The sequence below is a fragment of the Coregonus lavaretus genome (genome assembly GCF_964263955.1).
Source record: "Coregonus lavaretus genome assembly, chromosome: 34".
NCBI lineage: Eukaryota > Metazoa > Chordata > Actinopteri > Salmoniformes > Salmonidae > Coregonus > Coregonus lavaretus.
In genome coordinates, this window is record NC_140021.1 from 17,098,732 (window position 1) to 17,119,029 (window position 20,298).

Below are 20,298 nucleotides of genomic sequence, written 5' to 3' on the forward strand. Positions count from 1 at the left end.
ATGTGTGTGTCTTTTGGAGGGGTTGGGTTAAAACCAGAAGTAAAATTTCCGTTGGACCTTGTGTTCAATTGACCAATAAAGTGATCTTAATCTTAAAATATTAGTTTGTTTGCTCTAATAAACTAATGTTGTCTCATATATGAACACAACCAACACTAACTGCAGCAGGTGACCAGAGCAGAACAATATTATTGTGGGACAGGGCAGACAGTCCACAAGACACCGTCCAACAGTGAGAATTGCTCACATGCCTAATTCTCTCTCAACCCAATGGCATTCCGTTAATTCCCGGGACATTTCCAGAAAGTAGAAGACGTTTTTTGTCTTTCTATTTTTTTTTTCTTTATACGTGGACGCGCGCTCAGTGAAGACCTCGCAGGAGCTTTGCAAAACTGATGGGTGGATCCCAAGGAGAATTTCTAGCCCCGTGATTTGCTAATCGGGGTCTTTTTCACTCTGTCATTTCGCTGTAACCATGGGTTTGGTTTGTGGTGTTTGCCCATCCCTCCTGTCGGTGTAGCTCCTAGGGTATCGAGTGCTCTCTGGGACTTTTGATTAAAGCCCAAATACCTTCAGTCAGAAGGCTGGGCACTGGAAAGGAAGACCGTATAGGGGCCTGGAGTGGCTGAGAGAAGAGGCTTATGGCTGTTTAGTGTAATTATCCATCACATTTGGGATTGTGGAAGGGACGTCATTTAAAATCACTTGAAGTCGCCCAAGTTTTGTTCACTTTTGTGGGCGCCGACCATGGAGATGCAAAGGTGGTCCACAAGGTGGAAGACGAAAAGGTGGCTTATGGATTCCACTGTAACCGCATTCATCACTTTAACCCTGGTTCTGCAGGCTACACATGTCAGAGCAGGTAAGAATAATTGTTAGGATCCAAAAAAAGTGTGTGTAAAAGTACAAGCGAGTAGGGACTGTCATCCAGCCGCGGCAGAAAACTTGGGTCTGGTCGGAAAACATGATGGAGAGATCAGGGAAGACAAAAGGGTCGGGTTTTGGCAACTGTGTGGATTTAATTAGGTATTTTCAATTAGCAACGCAACTAGATGTGAGAGGAAGGGTAGGAAAGAGACTGACCATATATGATTCACTCAATCGGTCTGTGGATCTATAGCTACCAATTAACTCAAGGCAAGGTACAATTGTACCAAAGTGCCCCTCCTCACAAAGTAAAGTGAATCACATATTCTATTGAACATTTCAGTTCAAAGATATGGACCCAAATTTACGTTGCATACTATTGACATTGGTTCCAAATATATTTAGGTATCACAATGTCAAGTGTTTGAAAGGGTTATGAAGATTTTGATTTATTTTACATGTATTGAAATGCATTGTGACTAATATACCCTCTACTTATTTTTCACTAAATGTTTATGCATGATTAAATAGCCTTATATACCCACCATAAAGTTGAAACAGTTACCTCAATTATGCACAATGTTAATTTAGTGCACAGGCTTTTCTTTCCTGGTACTTGGCTTAGTTTCGTTGTGAAGGAGCCGTTAAAGAATTTGTCTAGCACCCCATTTAGAGACAGCTTTAGAGATTTATGCTGAAAAAAGCTCTTGTTTGAATTACTGGTCCGTTAGGTGTGTGTGGACATGGTTAACGGGGTGGAATTCCGCACGGCTTGTGATTGCAGCCTCACAGTTTGTTAAAGAATTCTGCAGCCAGAGGAGAGGTGTCTGTCAATTTTATTAATGGCTCCGGGCCACGGGAAATTTCTAGACCTCAGTCCGGAGTAGGCTATCCGAATCTCTCTAAAGGATCCGGTATCATTGAATATTGGCCTTATGAGTTATTGTCAGTGGTCACATTGCTGTTTTATAATACATTAAAACAGTGATGTTTCCATATAGATCTGATTTCACTTACATTTGACCAGACACTCTTATCAAGAGTGACTTACAGGAGCAATTAGGGTTAAGTGCCTTGCTCAAGGGCACATCAAATGATTTTTCATCTAGTTGGCTTGGGGATTCAAACCAGCAACCTTTCGGTTACCGACCCAACTGCTAAGCTACCTGCCACTCTTGTCCCCCTGTAGCCTAGACAATGCGTATTTTCCCGAAAGTGTGGTCATTGCAAGCTGGAATCCATTTTCAACAATGAAATGATATTGAATATTGAATATTGGCATCGATTGATCAGTGACATTGGGGAGTTGTGCAGTGTGGCAGACCCTTCAGACTTATCCACTGGGGAAGCGTGTGTCATGGGTACATTTTCATTAATAATAAGGAGATTGTTAATTATTTAACTAGACTTTATTTATTCGCATTTTAACATGGCACCGCAAATGTCCTGACATTATTTAGGGTCATGGATGGTGTAGGGTTGCCCAGGGGCGGACTGGCCAACTGGTATTTCAAATACCAGATGGGCTGGTACATTTTTAGCCTGGTCGGCCGGCCTGTCTAACTTTTTGCGCAGAATGATATTATCTGGCTAATAATAGGGGCCTCAAGGTATAAAATGGACCGGTGTGTGAGCCTCCAGGAAAAAAAATGGGCTGTTGTGTTAGAAATGCCAGAGCAGATTTTTGGTCCCAGTCTGCCCCTGCACTGCAGCAGCCTCAAGGTCAGTGCCCGTGGACTTTCTGATAGATTCTGAGTGGTCAAGCGGCACATCACTGACTTGCCAAAAGGAGCACCCTTTCTCCACACTGCCCTAGCCCGCACTGAAGACCAACGAGAGACTGGAGGGGATTGTGCAACACTGTGCCCAACTTTTCCCCCTGAATTTTGCACTTGCATGTTTGGGTTGGGGAGACAAGGCCGCGTTGTCTGAGCTCTGAGCAGTGCACACTCCCTCCATGGTGGGAATGTTTCCAGTCTAAGTGCTGTGCAGTTATTTGATGATGGTTCTCTTTGCACTTCCCTATTATTGTAGAGGCTTCAAAGGGCAGGCCAATAGTATACAGGCCAGCAGCATGCAGGCCAGCAGCATACAGGCCAGTCTTACTCCCATAATGGCGGGTGAGTGAGTCACTGAGTCCAGGTCTTCAGGATACATGCATCTTTCTTTTCCTTAGGCTACACACTTTATTACAACATTATGATATTGTAGATATTTCATTAAGAGCGATTTATCAGACTGAATCTAAACCAGAGATGACATTGGTCTTTTTAATTAGCTTCTTACTTCCATTCTAATGATTGTACTTCTAGGACCAGTTGATGTATTATATTTGTTCACGTATATGTGTCGCCCCTTTCAGTCTTTCAATATTTGCTAATGGCCGTCCAGAGCAGAACAAGGCCTACACAGACCTTGTCATTGTTCAAACCCATATAAGTGACTATTTACTATTCACTTCCATTCATTTTCCTGTCCTATAGCCTACTGTATATACAGTATGTGTTTTATGTCATTGTGAGTTTCTCTGCTGGTGTTTATGGCGCATTAGGCTGTTTCTGCAGGGTGCCTTCTCTGAGCTAACAGTGTACAGACATGTTTTCACAGCCGCTGAGGCATGGGCTCCTCTCTGGTGCATTCCTTCAGACAGACAGAACCCTCAGAACCCACTCTACTCTACTCTACTCTACCCTGATCTCTGCCCTTGAAAATACATCTCTCTCTTTCAATTCAATTCAAAGGGCTTTATTCTCTCTCTCTCTCTCTCTCTCTCTCTCTCTCTCTCTCTCTCTCTCTCTCTCTCTCTCTCTCTCTCTCTCTCTGTCTCTCTCTCACACACTCTCTCTCTGAATGGTAAGGAAACATGGACAATCAGGTCTAAAGTGAAGTGGACTTTTGTTCTATTTAGTGTAGGTCTTTTCAAGCCCTGACTGTCTCATCAGTGACTAGATTGATTTATATTCACCTGTTGGGGATATTAATGGGGGTTATGTATGTCGGTCATCATAATCACTGCCCCTTTCCCTCACGATGGTGATTTTGATTTTACATGATTATATGTTGTTTGGACTGTATAAGCCACACCTTGTAATTAGGCAATATATTTAGACTTTTGGGGGTATTTTTGAAGTAGAAGGCAACAAGGTTTTATGTAGTGCAATTAAAAGAGTTAAAGAGAGCAGAACAAACCCACGCTTTGAAAACGTGGATGGGTTTTCAGTGAATCTTCCTTGGTATGACACACCAGCATAAAGCAGTGTTGTTTGAGCCTGGGGCGTGGAAGTCCAATAGGGGAGAGAGTAGGGGTAGAGTGAGAGAGGGAGAGGGAGAGAGTAGGGGTAGAGTGAGAGAGGGAACGAGAGAGTAAGGGTAGAGTGAGAGAGGGAGCGAGAGAGTAGGGGTAGAGTGAGAGAGGGACAGGGAGAGAGTAGGGGTAGAGTGAGAGAGGGAGAGGGAGAGAGTAGGGGTAGAGTGAGAGAGGGAGCGGGAGAGAGTAGGGGTAGAGTGAGAGAGGGAGAGGGAGAGAGTAGGGGTAGAGTGAGAGAGGGAGCGAGAGAGTAGGGGTAGAGTGAGAGAGGGAGAGGGAGAGAGTAGGGGTAGAGTGAGAGAGGGAGAGGGGGAGAGTAGGGGTAGAGTGAGAGAGGGAGCGAGAGAGTAGGGGTAGAGTGAGAGAGGGAGCGAGAGAGTAGGGGTAGAGTGAGAGAGGGACAGGGAGAGAGTAGGGGTAGAGTGAGAGAGGGAGCGAGAGAGTAGGGGTAGAGTGAGAGAGGGAGAGGGAGAGAGTAGGGGCAGAGTGAGAGAGGGAGAGGGGGAGAGTAGGGGTAGAGTGAGAGAGGGAGCGAGAGAGTAGGGGTAGAGTGAGAGAGGGAGCGAGAGAGTAGGGGTAGAGTGAGAGAGGGACAGGGAGAGAGTAGGGGTAGAGTGAGAGAGGGAGCGAGAGAGTAGGGGTAGAGTGAGAGAGGGACAGGGAGAGAGTAGGGGTAGATTGAGAGAGGGAGCGAGAGAGTAGGGGTAGATTGAGAGAGGGAGAGGGAGAGAGTAGGGGTAGAGTGAGAGAGGGAGCGAGAGAGTAGGGGTAGAGTGAGAGAGGGAGCGAGAGAGTAGGGGTAGAGTGAGAGAGGGACAGGGAGAGAGTAGGGGTAGAGTGCGAGAGGGAGCGAGAGAGTAGGGGTAGAGTGAGAGAGGGAGAGGGAGAGAGTAGGGGTAGAGTGAGAGAGGGAGAGGGAGAGAGTAGGGGTAGAGTGAGAGAGGGAGCGAGAGAGTAGGGGTAGAGTGAGAGAGGGAGAGGGAGAGAGTAGGGGTAGAGTGAGAGAGGGAGAGAGTAGGGGTAGAGTGAGAGAGGGAGAGGGAGAGAGTAGGGGTAGAGTGAGAGAGGGAGCGAGAGAGTAGGGTTAGAGTGAGAGAGGGAACGAGAGAGTAGGGGTAGAGTGAGAGAGGGACAGGGAGAGAGTAGGGGTAGAGTGCGAGAGGGAGCGAGAGAGTAGGGGTAGAGTGAGAGAGGGAGAGGGAGAGAGTAGGGGTAGAGTGAGAGAGGGACAGGGAGAGAGTAGGGGTAGAGTGAGAGAGGGAGCGAGAGAGTAGGGTTAGAGTGAGAGAGGGAACGAGAGAGTAAGGGTAGAGTGAGAGAGGGAGCGAGAGAGTAGGGGTAGAGTGAGAGAGGGACAGGGAGAGAGTAGGGGTAGAGTGAGAGAGGGACAGGGAGAGAGTAGGGTAGAGTGAGAGAGGGAGCGAGAGAGTAGGGGTAGAGTGAGAGAGGGAGAGGGATAGAGTAGGGGTAGAGTGAGAGAGGGAGAGGGAGAGAGTAGGGGTAGAGTGAGAGGGGTAGAGGGAGAGACATTCTGGCTGAATACATTATTAGAGTCTCAGGGAGCAGCAGGTGAAAAGGTATTCTCTTTTTACCAGCCAATTTCACCTCCTTAGCCAAAAACAACAAAGTCTGGAACAGAATATATCCTTCTTACATGCTCCTCATATCTGAATGATGGTCTGGCATGTTTTGTGATGAGTAAAGAGCAGAAGAGCACGTTCCCAGAACTATGTTTTAGTCTGTGTAGAATTGCCAGAAACACGCTGTTGTCTTGTCTATAAATCTGCATTAATATCCATCTGTGTTAACATGACAGGTAACACAGAAATACCTGCAATCCATGTATATTTTATGCTAATGTTACCTAGCTATCTTCTTCCCCGCAACCTCATAAATTAGCACACCGTAGGTCTCACAGGAGGTTGGTGGCACCTTAATTGCGGAGGACGGGCTCGTGGTAATGGCTGAGCGGAATAGGTGAAATGGTATCAAATACATCCTACATGGTTTCCATGTGTTTGATGTCATTCGATTCACTCCATTCCAGACATTATTATGAGCCGTCCTCCCCTCAGCAGCCTCACTGGTAGGTATTTTTGAACAGCCAATAACTGAGCAACAGTGGAGGCCCCTGTATGTAGATACCATGAGTTGGCCCTTTTCCCCTTTGGATTATGTAGGGCCCCTTTCCTTCCCGTGCCACCTAGGGACTTGGACTGGGAGATATGTGTCCTTATTTGCACAGCGGCCATGAGCAAACTCACACCAGCTCATCAGATGGGTAGTTTTAGAGACTTCACACACTCATTTGGTGTTTTAATGGATTTGGGTGTATTTAAGTTTTTTGGCACCTGGGTGAGCGGGTCAGCAACTGGCCAAATTACCACCCATCTGGAATATATGAGACCTAGAGACAGAGTTAGAGCTGACTGAGAGAGAGAGAGGTGCTCTCTTGAAATAAAACTCATTCACAAAGAGCTCTTCAGTTCAGTTAGAAAAGCCCAGTAGCTGCCTGGGTACCTTTCACAGTATCCAAAATGGCCATGTGGTCTTGGAGATGATACCCCTATCACCCTCTCTCTCACTCTGTTGTAACGTTATATTCTTCTGAGATTCTTTTTAACTTTGTCTATAGATTTTGTTCCATTTTGAGTCCATTTTGAGTAGCTAAGTCTGTCTCTGTCTTTTCCCCCTGGGTGAGTGAGTGATTCAGTCATATATAGGGGCTATAGCCTTGGTGTGATGGAGGGGGAGTTGGGGTATGGTTGGTTCAATGGGCAGGCAGACTGGTCAACACAAAGAAGGTTTCCTTTGGGACACAGAATAATAGATGTGACAGACCTTTGCTTTTGAGAGATTTAAGGGGGTCATGAGTGTGTTCTCAGACCAGGGAATGTGCTGCTGGTGTATGTGTGTGTGTGTATGTGTGTGTGTGAATGTGTGTGTGTGTGTGTGTGTGTGTGTGTGTGTGTGTGTGTGTGTGTGCGTGTGTGTGTGTGTGTGTGTGTGTGTGTGTGTGTGGTGTGTGTGTGTGTGTGTGTGTGTGTGTGGTACTCTGCCTCTGCAGACTCTCTCAGACACAGTTTATTTTTCTTCTCCTTTTCAACCCAGGCCTCAAAGCATAGATGAAGGAGAGTGGTTGCTGTTTAATTTTATGCTAGACGTTTTGGAGAAGTAGTTTTTTGGTAATGTATGAAAAGACTATAGTTTTTCCTGAGTATCCTGAGTCTATCCTGAGTCTATCCTGAGTCTGTCCTGAGTCTATCCTGAGACACATGTTTTAATCATGGTAGCTGTCAGTCCTATATGAGACAAGAGACCCAGATATGAACCTCCTAGGTGGGTGCACTAATTTTTTATCATGGGAATGATATAGGTATGACATATGACCTATAGCAACTTCTCTCTGACACCTGTCAGTCATTAATTAAGCACTGATAATAAAGGTTAAATATACTTCCGAAATTGATTTCAGTTCAAGCTTTTTGCATGTAGCCTGAAAAAAGTTGCAGGACCGAAACGTTGCTGAAAATTGTTTTGAATACAGTAAATCTCCGGCCTCTCCTTTTCTTTAATCAGTGAGACTCACACTTTCCTTTTCTTTAATCAGTGAGACTCACACACCCCAACTAAACACAAACTGATTAGACTGTCACTAATGGTGATGTTGATGACCCAATGAGATAAATGCAGAAACAACATCTCATGCTGTGAAATATATAACAAGATAATAGTCATAGTGAATAGCTATATTAAAGCATGTCATGCGTTTGGTTTGAGGTGTGAAACCAGTCCATTATGGACTTAGTTAGAACAGCTGGTTTTGGCTCAGTAGTCATGTATGTATGTATAACCTAGTTAGTACTGAAGACATCCTTTTATGCAATGGAAATAGCTTCATGTTGAAACAGGGACAGGATTCTCCACATGTTCCATTGAGCAGTATGAAGCATGTCATTATAGTTTGCTTGTTCCTGGTGGAGCTGGAATGTCTGCCTGAGTGTGTTGAGAGGAAAATATAGATTTTTATAAGATCCCCTTGTATAAAGTAGTTAAAGAAACCTCTGAATGATCTGACTGGCGCATGCCAAAGCAAACAGTGGTTTTAGACCAGCCACAGAAGGCTTAGCTGATGCCTTTATACAGCTAGGGCTGGTTCTGCACCGTGTAAAAACAGATTAAGGTTCTAGCCCCTTAACAATCCGGTAGTGTATTGCCTGTTTAATGTGTATATTATTCTATTGCACAGTCTGAAACAAGTCTCAGTTTCAATTCCTCACTCATGATTTTGAGTCTAGGCAGATTTCTTGTTCTCTCTTAGTAGTCTACTGTTTTCTGTGCTATACTAACACTCAATTTTGAACTCTTGGGAATAGCGCACTACCTCCCAGTCTCCTAGCCCTATCATAGAGCTGATGTTAACATTGAGAAGGTGTTTTGATAAACAGTATGATCACCATCCCAGCTTTCCCATGGGTCTGTCTCACTGGGGTGTCAGATCAAACACAGGCTCCTTTATGTAAAGAGCATCAGATTGGAGGGAATGGGAAACCCAGAGTGCAGGCTCTGACTGTGACCCTTATCAAAGTATACCTATATCCACAACACTGTGTTGTAAGATTGGCCGGCCATGGGAGCACTGTTTATTATGCTGCTAGTAGCCATTCTGCTTTGATGGAGATACTTCCTGTCACATGGTACAGTACAGTGTTAGCTGGGCCTGCAGATCACACAGATGTGTCACAATGGGCTCCTGTTTTTTGGGGGGTTGGGGGGGGGATATAACCAGTGTGTAGCCCACTGGACACACACTGGTTCAATCAACGTTTTTTTTCCATGTAACGTCAACGAAATTACGTTGAACCAACGTGGAATAAACGTTGAATTGACGTCTGTGCCCTGTGGGTGATTTATTCTATGGTTTATGCTGCATCTGACATATTGTCCAATGCTTCTGTCTATGTTCAATTATTTGATTTATTTCCTCATTAGGTTATCACCAGAATGGGAATATTCAGTAGATAAATATGGTTTCTTAATAAAAGATTGAGATATTCGGTAACACTTTATTTGATGAGTCCCCTTACACATGGTTCATTGGATTGAAATGTGCTTTCTATTGAAGGCTCTACGGCCCTGTTCATGAATGAAACAGTAGTTTGGTATGACGTGACACATACATTTTATCTAATTGCAATAGATTATGGTTGCTTGACATTCTAACTGTTGAAACGGAGTGCTGTGCCATCTAGATTCATGTGCCTTCTGAAGTGCTTCTGAGATTATATATCATGTTGTATCTGCTCTCTCTCTCCAACAGCTGAACCGGTCGACGTGCTAAAAGTATTAGAATTTCACAATTCCCCTGAAGGAGTTAGGAAAACATCAGGATTTTGCATAAACCGAAGAGCATCTAAGCCGGACACAGCCTACAGAGTTGGAAAACAGGCCCAGATCAGTGCCCCCACCAAGCAGCTATTCCCAGGTAAGACGAACCCGATCCCTCTATCGCCCCTGTCTCTCTCTGTCCTGCCCCACATCCTGGCTGTGCAGAGTGGAAGGAGTGGTGTTTAAATGTGTCTTTTGTTGGTCCTGCCAAGGCTTTTGACAGGAGATGCCATCCCTGATCTGATTATGTGGCAGTGCTGTATATCTAGCTCAGAGTGTTTGTAATGCACCAACCCCAGAGAGAGATCTGGCTGAGAGAACTAGCTAGTCTAACTACAGTACAGTGCAGGTTCTTGTGCAGTCTGAAGCATAGTAGAGTTGGTGTACTGTACTTTGTCTGCTTCTGTTTGTTTAATATATTTAAAGACCATTGATGAAATGTCTATGGCTCGAAAGGGCTGGAATGAACAGTTTCAACAGTTGTAACTCATGTAAAGTTTTATGCATGAATAAGTCAGGTAGTGAAGCTCCTACAAACAGATCAGCAAAAACATACACCACTGAATGGATTTACATGACAAAACAATCTGGATGTTAAGCTTACAGTAGTGCCTATAGGACAGGGCTGCGTGGAATGAAGAATATGAACTCAATGGAAGAATATGAACTCAATGGCAGAAATGTAGAAGTAATAAACTATTATTATGAGTCTTGATTATACACCAGAGGTGATTCAGCTGTTTTATGAGAGCCAGTAAGATGCTGATTTATTTCCGTTGGGTATTCAAACCCATCTATGACTCATTCATAGATCTGTTTAGTTGGAGTAACTTTATTTCCTCATAAAGTTTTGTAGGATATTTTTATGATGTTTATTCCTCTTTGGCGCAACTTATCAAATTGCTAATGGATAATTTTTTGTGTCTAATAAACTCTGAAAAAAGTGTCAATAAATCTATTTTAATGTGCAGACATTGGTTGCACTCCAATTTGGCTCTTCCGAAAGGAAAATTAAACTCTAAAGACGTGAAATTTTACAGATTCAATATCATTGCCCTCTAAAACTTATAGAATTGTCCACAAGCCTGGAAATGTACATGAATAAACTAGTGGACGAATAGCTCATGTCTATTAGGATGCTTGAAATGTTGTAAACCTGGTGGTAGTCGCATGAGACCTTACACTAAACAACATAAAAGTATTTAAGAAACTGTATACATTTATGTGAAAATGTAAAGGGTAACTGAATCCTCACATTTGATTTCCTTTATGTAGTAATCAATACACATCTTACGATTGAATCAGTCACATAAGGTGTTCCCTGTGTATTTCTAACCTGATCTAACCTGCGTTCTGTGCATTGTGTAGGGGGTGTCTTACTGTATCTCTGTATTTCTAACCCAACCTGTGTGTTCTGTAGGGGGTGTGTTCCCTGAAGACTTCTCCATCCTGACCACCCTCAGGCCCAAGGCTGGCCTCCAGTCCTTCCTTCTGTCTGTCTACAGTGAGCAGGGTGTGCAGCAGCTGGGTGTGGAGGTGGGACGCTCACCCGTCTTCCTGTATGAGGACCAGAGTGGCAAGCCCGCTCCCGAGGACTACCCCCTGTTCCGCTCTCTCAACCTGGCCGACGGAAAGTAAGTACCACTACTGCTTCTGGTTGGTCTCACAGAGAGCAGGGAGAGGGAGGTAGAGGAGGCTCATCGCTGCTCACAGAGACTAGAGGGAAGGAGGGATGGATGTTGAGGAGGGAGGGAGGGAGGGAGACCATCGCTGCTCACAGAGACTAGAGGGAAGGAGGGATGGATGTTGAGGAGGGAGGGAGGGAGGGAGACCATCGCTGCTCACAGAGACTAGAGGGAAGGAGGGATGGATGTTGAGGAGGGAGGGAGGGAGGGAGGGAGGGAGGGAGACCATCGCTGCTCACAGAGACTAGAGGGAAGGAGGGATGGATGTTGAGGAGGGAGGGAGGGAGGGAGGGAGGGAGGGAGGGAGGGAGGGAGGGAGGGAGGGAGGGAGGGAGGGTAAAGGGATGAAAACAGAGCTTAGTTAAGCTGGTGTATGTCTCTTCACTCTGACTCTGTCCATACGCAAACCTGGTGCATGCTCACAGTGCCTTGACAATCTATTTGGTGTATGTGATTTGTCTTACTAGTCGTCATAGGTTCTATGTTATCACTGCAAGCCAAACCATTGTAGTATTTGAATGCCTTTCAGTCATGCTCAGCTTGACGTGACTAGTAGTGCTGGGATGTTTGTCAGGGGGCATGTAATATATAAAACCAAGGTACAGCCATGGGCTGTATGATAGCCCTAATCATACCTACTTGCTGCCATGTACTCTGTATTCACTAAGAAGCAGACAACTTCTTCACCTCATCTCACCACAGGTGCCCATCTCACCACAGGTACCCATCACAGGATTAGTTCTGATTAGGTCTGTCCCAGGGTTAGGGTTAGATCCTGGGCTGCAGCACGGGGGGATACGAAGGGTTAGGGGGGTCCTGGGTAGTAACAGAAGTACAGGGGGATACGAGGGTCCGAGACAGTGGATTAGTTGTGCGCCAGGGACTACCATGGGTACTCTGACCTCAGCCATGAACCCTGTGCCTCTGAGAGGAAAATGGAGGAGAGGTTGGAAGAGGGGAGGGGGGATGTTAACCTTAAATGATTAACCTCCTGGATTACCTCATCCAATCAGATTCCGTGCAGAGTCTCTTAGCTTCCGTCAGTGGATGCCTGATTATCCGCTCGGGGTTTGAAAATCCCTGAATTCTTCCTGGGAGCTGCAGCTTAGTGTACATGAGCCGGTGGCGAAACATGGAAGAACAAACAAACAGAGGAGACGCTGAGAAAACGCTCTCTCTTTTTTCATCTTAACAAATAGTTTTATTATGTCTCTCTGTGTTGTTTTCCTAAGCAGCCAATTAGTCTATATATATATATTTTTTTACAGTATAGTTTGTTTTCCTGGGCTTGAAAGAAGCCGTAACCCGGTCAGTGGACATTTGTGACCTAGATAGATATAAAATTGATATATTCCACTTGTCATGTTTAGATACATTAAAGGTCCTTGGTTTCATGAGAGAAAATGTTTTTTTTTTGTTAGAGGTTTATAAAATGTTATGTCTAACACCACAGAGAAAGAGTAGAGACCATGCTGCCATTCTAACACCACAGAGACAGAGTAGAGACCATGCTGCCATTCTAACACCACAGAGAAAGAGTAGAGACCATGCTGCCATTCTAACACCACAGAGACAGAGTAGAGACCATGCTGCCATTCTAACACCACAGAGAAAGAGTAGCCCCCACTTTGTGGCAGTTCTGTGGGGTGCTTTTGTCCACTGAGCAGTTTTGTGACCTACTGTCTAAAGAGCAATGTTCTCTGTGCAGGATTTTAGCACTTAAGGACCTGGCTGAAGTCCAACACTAGGCCTTTTCCATATCCTCACTGACTAGGCTGTAACTAATGCTGCCTATCTACCCGGCCAGCCTCCTTCAGTTTATGCATTGTTATAGAGATATACTGTAAATGCGTACTTGAACAGTGGTCAAATTAAAGTATTGCTGTAGTGTCATTCAAAGGAAAGACATTCAAACATTTCCAAGGTATCGGCTGAAGCAACCGTCAGATGAGAGAGTGGATTTAATTTATAATTACTGCCAAAATCAACAATGTGCATTTGCTTCATGCATAATGGAGGATTAACTAAATGATTGGGTTGCTATCATAATGAGAGGTATACAGTACAAGTGTTGTCATCGAAGAGCAGCCATATTGATCAGTATTGCTGACTGACTGGTTCTTCAAGCGCCTTGGTTTGGCTTTTGGTCAGTGGGATCTGATCAGTGCCGGCCCTCCTCCTCCTCCTCTCCTCCTCCTCCTCCTCCCTCTCCTCCTGCTATCTCCTCCTCTTCCTCCTCCTCCTCCTCCTTAGGACAATGTTTTGACTGTGTGCCTTCTGCTCCCTCTTGCTCTTTCCTGACACACACTTTCCACAATGTTCAGCACGTCTGTCATGTTGAGTAACCCAGAAGGAGGATTAAGTTTGGAGTTTAATGAGTATAATCCTGTGTTAAACAGGGCCAGAGTGTGGGGGCAAGAATGTGCTCCACTGCCTGTCCTGGCTGCATGGCCTGGGCTGGAATGTAATAGCCCAAGTGCTGCCGGTGGCAAACTGTCCTGAAGGGGGCTTGGGAGGTGTTGGGTTTACGCGTGACCACACCAGTTAACCCTTTGCGTGTGTCTCAAATGGCACCCTATTCCCTATATAGTGCTCTACTTTTGACCAGAGTCCTATGGACCCTGGTAAATAGTAGTGCACTACAGTATATAGGGAATAGGGTGCCATTTGAGACACAACCATGGTCTGTCTGTTTGTGGAGATTTTTGTTAGCCTGGTTAAACCAGACTAAACGCTACAAACGACTCCACTGTTTGACTTGGTGACCGCAACGTTCAGTCTGGTTTAAGCAGGCTAGGTTTTTGCAGAAGTCTAATCTGAACATCTCTCACCATGTATCTCGTTTCTCTTGTTCCCTCTAACAGGTGGCATCGTGTGGCCATCAGTGTTGAGAAGAAGACGGTCACCATCATCGTGGACTGTAAACAGAAGATCACCAAACCCCTCCTCAGGAGTGACCGTGCCTCCATCAACACCAACGGGATCACCGTGTTCGGAACCAGGATCCTTGACGAGGAAGTCTTTCAGGTAAACACATGATGTTGGATCTAATGCTGTACTGTGAATTCTGATTGGTTGGTGTAACATGGGTCGTGTTCATTACTGCACACCGTAGCAAGCCATAACGAAACGTTTCGCAACGGAAATTTGAGTTTCTTAGTAGACAAGTTCAGTCTGCTTTCTTCAATTTGATTTCTTGTGAATACGACCATACTGATGTATGTTGCAGCGTACACTGGGCCATAAGATATTTGAGAGAGATCTGGGAGATTCTAAATTGGAACTAGTTTGTAGTACCAACTATCTTTGTCCTTATTGAGCCAAGCTTTAGAGACAGAATCATTGGTGTCCTTGTATCATATAATCAGTTGTAGTTCATTGTTGTTGATATTTCATCACATAGCCAAATCAGAGAGGAAGACTCTGCCTGTGTGTGTCTTGATGACTCTTTGAAAGGGTCTTGAAGGAGAGACAAGCATGCAGGAGGCTGCATGATATACATTAATTATTGCACCAAGGGTGTTCATTTATTAACTTCAAATAAAAAAGCATAAGCTGAAAGTTTAACGTCTTTAAAATGATGCTGTGTCTTTAGAATCCGACCAATGCAACTATGAGTAATGTTGGTAGCCCATTGATTTAGAATGCAAGAAACATCTCAAACACCATGTTTGATTGTACAGTACATCAAACAACTAGAACCCTTAACAGATGCTTAAATCTAAAACGATTGACAGTACAATACATGTACATGATCAAACACTTTTGTTTCTTTATGACTTTGGAGGAATGACGTCTGTACATCATAAATTGTACTAATCAGCCACAGCTTTCCTCTGTTATGTGTAGTTAGCTCTCCACTCTTGCTGCTCTGCTGTGTGAGAAAAGGAGTGTGGAGAGCTCACCTCCATGACCATGGCTGTGTCCTAAATGGCACCCTATTCCCTATATAGTGCACTACCTTTTACCAGGGCCCTGGTCAAAAGTGCACAATACAGGGAACAGGTTGCCATTTTGGGACGCAACCCAATGTATTGTACTCTCCTTTGATGTAACCTGCAGGAATGTATTGGTAATTAGACCAGTCTGCTCAGTGTCTGTCTGCCTTATGTGGACTCAGGAATACTGTACATTCAACACTGTTAGACACCTTACAAAGGACCAAGACAGATATTTCTACTAGCAGAAGGAGACATTGGATGTCATTTTGCTTCATGATGATCATGACACAAAGGCCATTTCGAGATGAATAGCGGTCTGTATGTGGACACCCCTTCAAAATTAGTGGATTCAGCTATTTCAGCAACACCTGTTGCTGACAGGTGTATAAAATTGAGCACACATCCATGCAATCTACGTAGACGAACATTGGCAGTAGAATGGCATTACTGAAGAGCTCAGTGACTTTCAACGTGGCACCATCAAAGGATGCCACCTTTCCAACAAGTCAGTTTGTCACATTTCTGTCCTGCTAGAGCTGCCCCGGTCAACTGTAAGTGCTGTTATTGTGAAGAGGAAATGTCTGGGAGCAACAATGGCTCAGCCGCGAAGTGGTAGGCCACACAAGCTCACAGAACGGGACTGCCGAATGCTGAAGTGCGTAGTGCGAAAAAATAGTCTGTCGGGAGCTTCATGCAATGGGTTTCCATGGCTGAGCAGCCACACACAAGCCTAAAATCACCATGCGCAATGCCAAGCGACGGCTGGAGTGGTGTAAAGTTCGCCGCCATTGGACTCTGGAGCAGTGGAAACACATTCTCTGGAGTGATGAATCACGCTTCACCATCTGGCATTCTCATTGATTAATCTTGGTTTGGCGGATGCCAGGAGAACGCTACCTGCCCCAATGCATAGTGCCAACTGTAAAGTTTGGTGGAGGAGGAATAATGGTCTGGGGCTGTTTTTCATGGTTCGGGCTAGGCCCCTTAGTTCCAGTGAAGGTAAATCTTAACGCTAAAATCTAGACGATTCTGTGTTTCCAACTTTGTGGCAACAGTTTGCGGAAGGCTCTTTCCTGTTCCGGTATGACAATGCCCCAGTGCACAAAGCGAGGTCCATACAGAAATGTTTTGTCGAGATTGGTGTTGACGAACTTGACTGGCCTGCACAGAGTCCTGACCTCAACCCCATCGAACACCTTTGGGATGAATTGGAACGCCGACTGCAAGCCAGGCCTAATCGTCCATCATCAGTGCCCAACCTCACTAATGCTCTTGTGGCTGAATGGAAGCAAGTCCCCGCAGCAATGTTCCAACATCTAGTGGAAAGCCATCCCAGAAGAGTGGAGGCTGTTATAGGGGGGACCAACTCCATATTAATGCCCATGATTTCGGAATGACATTTTCGACGAGCAGGTGTCCACATGCTTTTGGTCATGTAGTGTAAGTAGCCTGATATTAAACCTCTGGTAGGCTACTAGACAACATTCTCACCTACATTGAAGCGCCTCCTATAGCGTGCAATTAAAGATCTGGGCCTAACCCTAACCCTACTGTTAGACACAGTGCAACTTCAGGGGTGATGGGTTCACTGATCACAGAACACTGGACTGTAGGAATGTTTGGTTGTCCACTGCAGGTGCTTTTCATTTGGAGGGAACTTCAAATAGGCACTGAAGCTGTGAGGGAAATGCTGTAGCTTATTAAAGTGTAGGAAACAGTTTTTAGTGGTTAAAAGAGGAGTATTTTATGTTTTAGTGAGTTTTTTGGGCTAGAAAAGAGAAACATGAGCTATGTTGAGTTTACATGGACATAACTTTATTTTTCCTGAAGGAACTTTAATTGTGGAAGTTTTAGAGGTATGGCATGACATTTACCTACTCTAGTAAAGGTGATTATTGTTAGAAGATAAATGTTCTAGTGTCTCTCTGACTTTATCACGTCTCCCTTTAGTGATGTGTGTGTTATCTCTGTCCCTTGTGTACTATGTCCAGGTCCCTGCAGTTCAGGCAGAGGTGGACAGTATTGGGTTAGAGTGAGTTAGGATGTAAATAATGTCTGACAATGGGCTGAATGTCACGTGAGATAAATTGAAACACATGGTGTCTGGGCGGGTAAAGGTCACCCCTGTGGTGTGAATGCAGAGGACAGGGCTGTGTTTGCCTGTGAGAGAGTGTGTTTGTTTATGGGGGGCTGTGGGGTGGGGATTGACTCCTCATCATTCTCTGGCCCTGCCTAACCCTGGCTGTGGGCTGATCGACTCTGCTGCTGGCTCTAACCATAACCCTAACCCTGGCTGTGGGCTGATCGATTCTGCTGCTGGCTCTAACCATAACCCTAACCCTGGCTGTGGGCTGATCGACTCTGCTGCTGGCTCTAACCATAACCCTAACCCTGGCTGTGGGCTGATCAACTCTGCTGCTGGCTCTAACCATAACCTTAACCCTGGCTGTGGGCTGATCAACTCTGCTGTTGGCTCTAACCATAACCCTAACCCTGGCTGTGGGCTGATCGACTCTGCTGCTGGCTCTAACCATAACCCTAACCCTGGCTGTGGGCTGATCGACTCTGCTGCTGGCTCTAACCATAACCCTAACCCTGGCTGTGGACTGATCAACTCTGCTGCTGGCTCTAACCATAACCCTAACCCTGGCTGTGGGCTGATCGACTCTGCTGCTGGCTCTAACCATAACCTTAACCCTGGCTGTGGGCTGATCAACTCTGCTGCTGGCTCTAACCATAACCCTAACCCTGGCTGTGGGCTGATCAACTCTGCTGCTGGCTCTAACCATAACCCTAACCCTGGCTGTGGACTGATCGACTCTGCTGCTGGCTCTAACCATAACCCTAACCCTGGCTGTGGACTGATCGACTCTGCTGCTGGCTCTAACCATAACCTTAACCCTGGCTGTGGGCTGATCAACTCTGCTGCTGGCTCTAACCATAACCCTAACCCTGGCTGTGGACTGATCGACTCTGCTGCTGGCTCTAACCATAACCTTAACCCTGGCTGTGGGCTGATCAACTCTGCTGCTGGCTGTAACCATAACCCTAACCCTGGCTGTGGACTGATCGACTCTGCTGCTGGCTCTAACCATAACCCTAACCCTGGCTGTGGGCTGATCAACTCTGCTGTTGGCTCTAACCATAACTGTTTATTATCTATCCCGTTGCCTAGTCACTTTATCCCTACCTATATGTACATATCTACCTCAATTACCTTGTACCCCTGCACATGGACTCGGTACTGGTACCCTGTGTATATAGCCAAGTTATCATTATTCATTGTGTATTTACTCCTTGTGTTATTATTTTTCAATTCAATTTTTTCAATTTTTCTACTATTTCAATTTATTTTATCTCTGCATTGTAGGGAAGGACCCATAAGTAAGCATTTCACAGTTAGTCTACACCTGTTGTTTACGAAACGTGACAAATAAAATGTTATTTGATTTAACCCTAACCCTTACTGTGGTCTGACTGCTGCTGGCTCTAGCCCTAACCTAACCTAACCCTGCCTTGCCCTGACTGTGGGCTGACTGCTGCTGGCTCTAGCCCTAACCTAACCTAACCCTGCCTTGCCCTGACTGTGGGCTGACTCGGCTGCTGCTACTGGCTCTTCAAAGCCATTTCACATAGTTTGAACTTAGAATGTTCCTTGTAAATCGGCTTAACTCTACAATATACTGCTGTTAGTCTATGATACCTGTTTCACAGCGTCTGAAGGGTCCAGTTAGCCATACAGGACTGAGTGGATGAATGAGAGCCTTTCATTGTCCCTTCAGACCTTCCTCAACCCCCTGTTCCCTTCTTCCCACCTCCTCCTCCTCCTCCTCCTCCTCCTCCTCCTCCTCCTCCTCCTCCCCTCCTTCCCTCCTCCCCTCCTTTTCCAGCCCCCCTACTGAGCCACAGCCATGAGACCGTCTATTCATCCCCGGCTGATATTACCAGTTAGCGGCACAGAATTTAGCCCTGCATACACTCCACCCCTCCCCCTCCTCCACCCTCCCCTCTCTCATGTACCCTCTGTTCATGACAGCCTGCTTTATGTGTCCCTGTAGGACGGTACAAAGGTGGCCCACTGACTGTTATGTCTGCTGGTTGTTACTTTTTCTGGACTGGAGGTTGTAAGGGATGGGGAGGTTATATGAGTTCACTGACAGACTAGATTAAGGGGGCAGGGTCTGAAAAACAGAAGTTTGGACGTGTTTCTGATGTAAAGTCATGTCTAGGATAAGTGCTGCAGAAGTGAAGTAGCTAACTGTCTGTTTGCTTCTCTGTCTTCACTTACACATCATAAAATAAACCTCTCTCTCCTTTCCTCTTATCTCTAAAAATATATCTTCTGCTTCTATTGCACTTATATAGGAATCTGCAGCTGTTAGATAGATTCCTTAAAATAATTTGATTGTTTAATCAAACGTTTCCGGTGTGCACCTGTCTCTGGTCCGTTAAGAGTATGTGTTTTGGTGGGATTGTGTGTGTGGGTGGGTGTGTAGTGGTTAACTGGGTCGGGTGTGTGTTTGGATAAAAGGTATGTTGCCCAGGGCAAGGGTACATCAAAGGTCACATGACGACTCCTTTTGTTTTGATCTGGGCCAGTGTTGCTGCTCCCATCTTTCTTCACTCTGTAATTAAACATGTACACTATGTAAATGTCAGAGAGAGAACCACAGAGAGGGACAGAGTGAGAGAGAGAGAGAGAGAGAGAGAGAGAGAGAGAGAGAGAGAGAGAGAGAGAGAGAGAGAGAGAGAGAGAGAGAGAGAGAGAGAGAGAGAGAGAGAGAGAGAGAGAGAGAGAGAGAGAGAGAGAGAGAGAGAGAGAGAGAGAGAGAGAGAGAGGATTTGTCTGTGTTTTTAACAACAACGGCATAGAGCTAACCACTTTGTAACCAGGGAGCCTTACATCTCAAATGTCACTGTTTTTAAACATGATTGATTTAAGACTGGATGTAAGACATTCTTTACTATAGACACGCCCTTAGACTCAGTGATATTATGGTGGGGTATCTTTCGTGCGCTAAAAGAGGCTTCCTCTGGGTACCCCCTGTGGCCCCCATAATGCACTGCTTTTACCTTTGACCTCTTGACACATTATGTATTTATATCTTAT

The 20,298-nt window shown here is 45.3% G+C and overlaps 1 protein-coding gene across 1 annotated transcript in view; it reads left to right on the forward strand.

The window, feature by feature from the left end:
* Positions 1-747: 747 nt before the first annotated feature.
* col11a1a (collagen, type XI, alpha 1a) overlaps positions 748-20,298 on the forward strand; it is a gene marked incomplete at its 5' end in the record, with an annotated part of 82,814 nt that continues 63,263 nt past the window's right edge. The window contains 4 exons of the mRNA XM_084151817.1: positions 748-862; positions 9,495-9,659; positions 10,983-11,196; positions 14,112-14,274. Coding sequence (XP_084007943.1) covers positions 748-862; positions 9,495-9,659; positions 10,983-11,196; positions 14,112-14,274 — 657 coding nt within the window. The remainder of the gene's footprint in view (positions 863-9,494; positions 9,660-10,982; positions 11,197-14,111; positions 14,275-20,298) is intronic.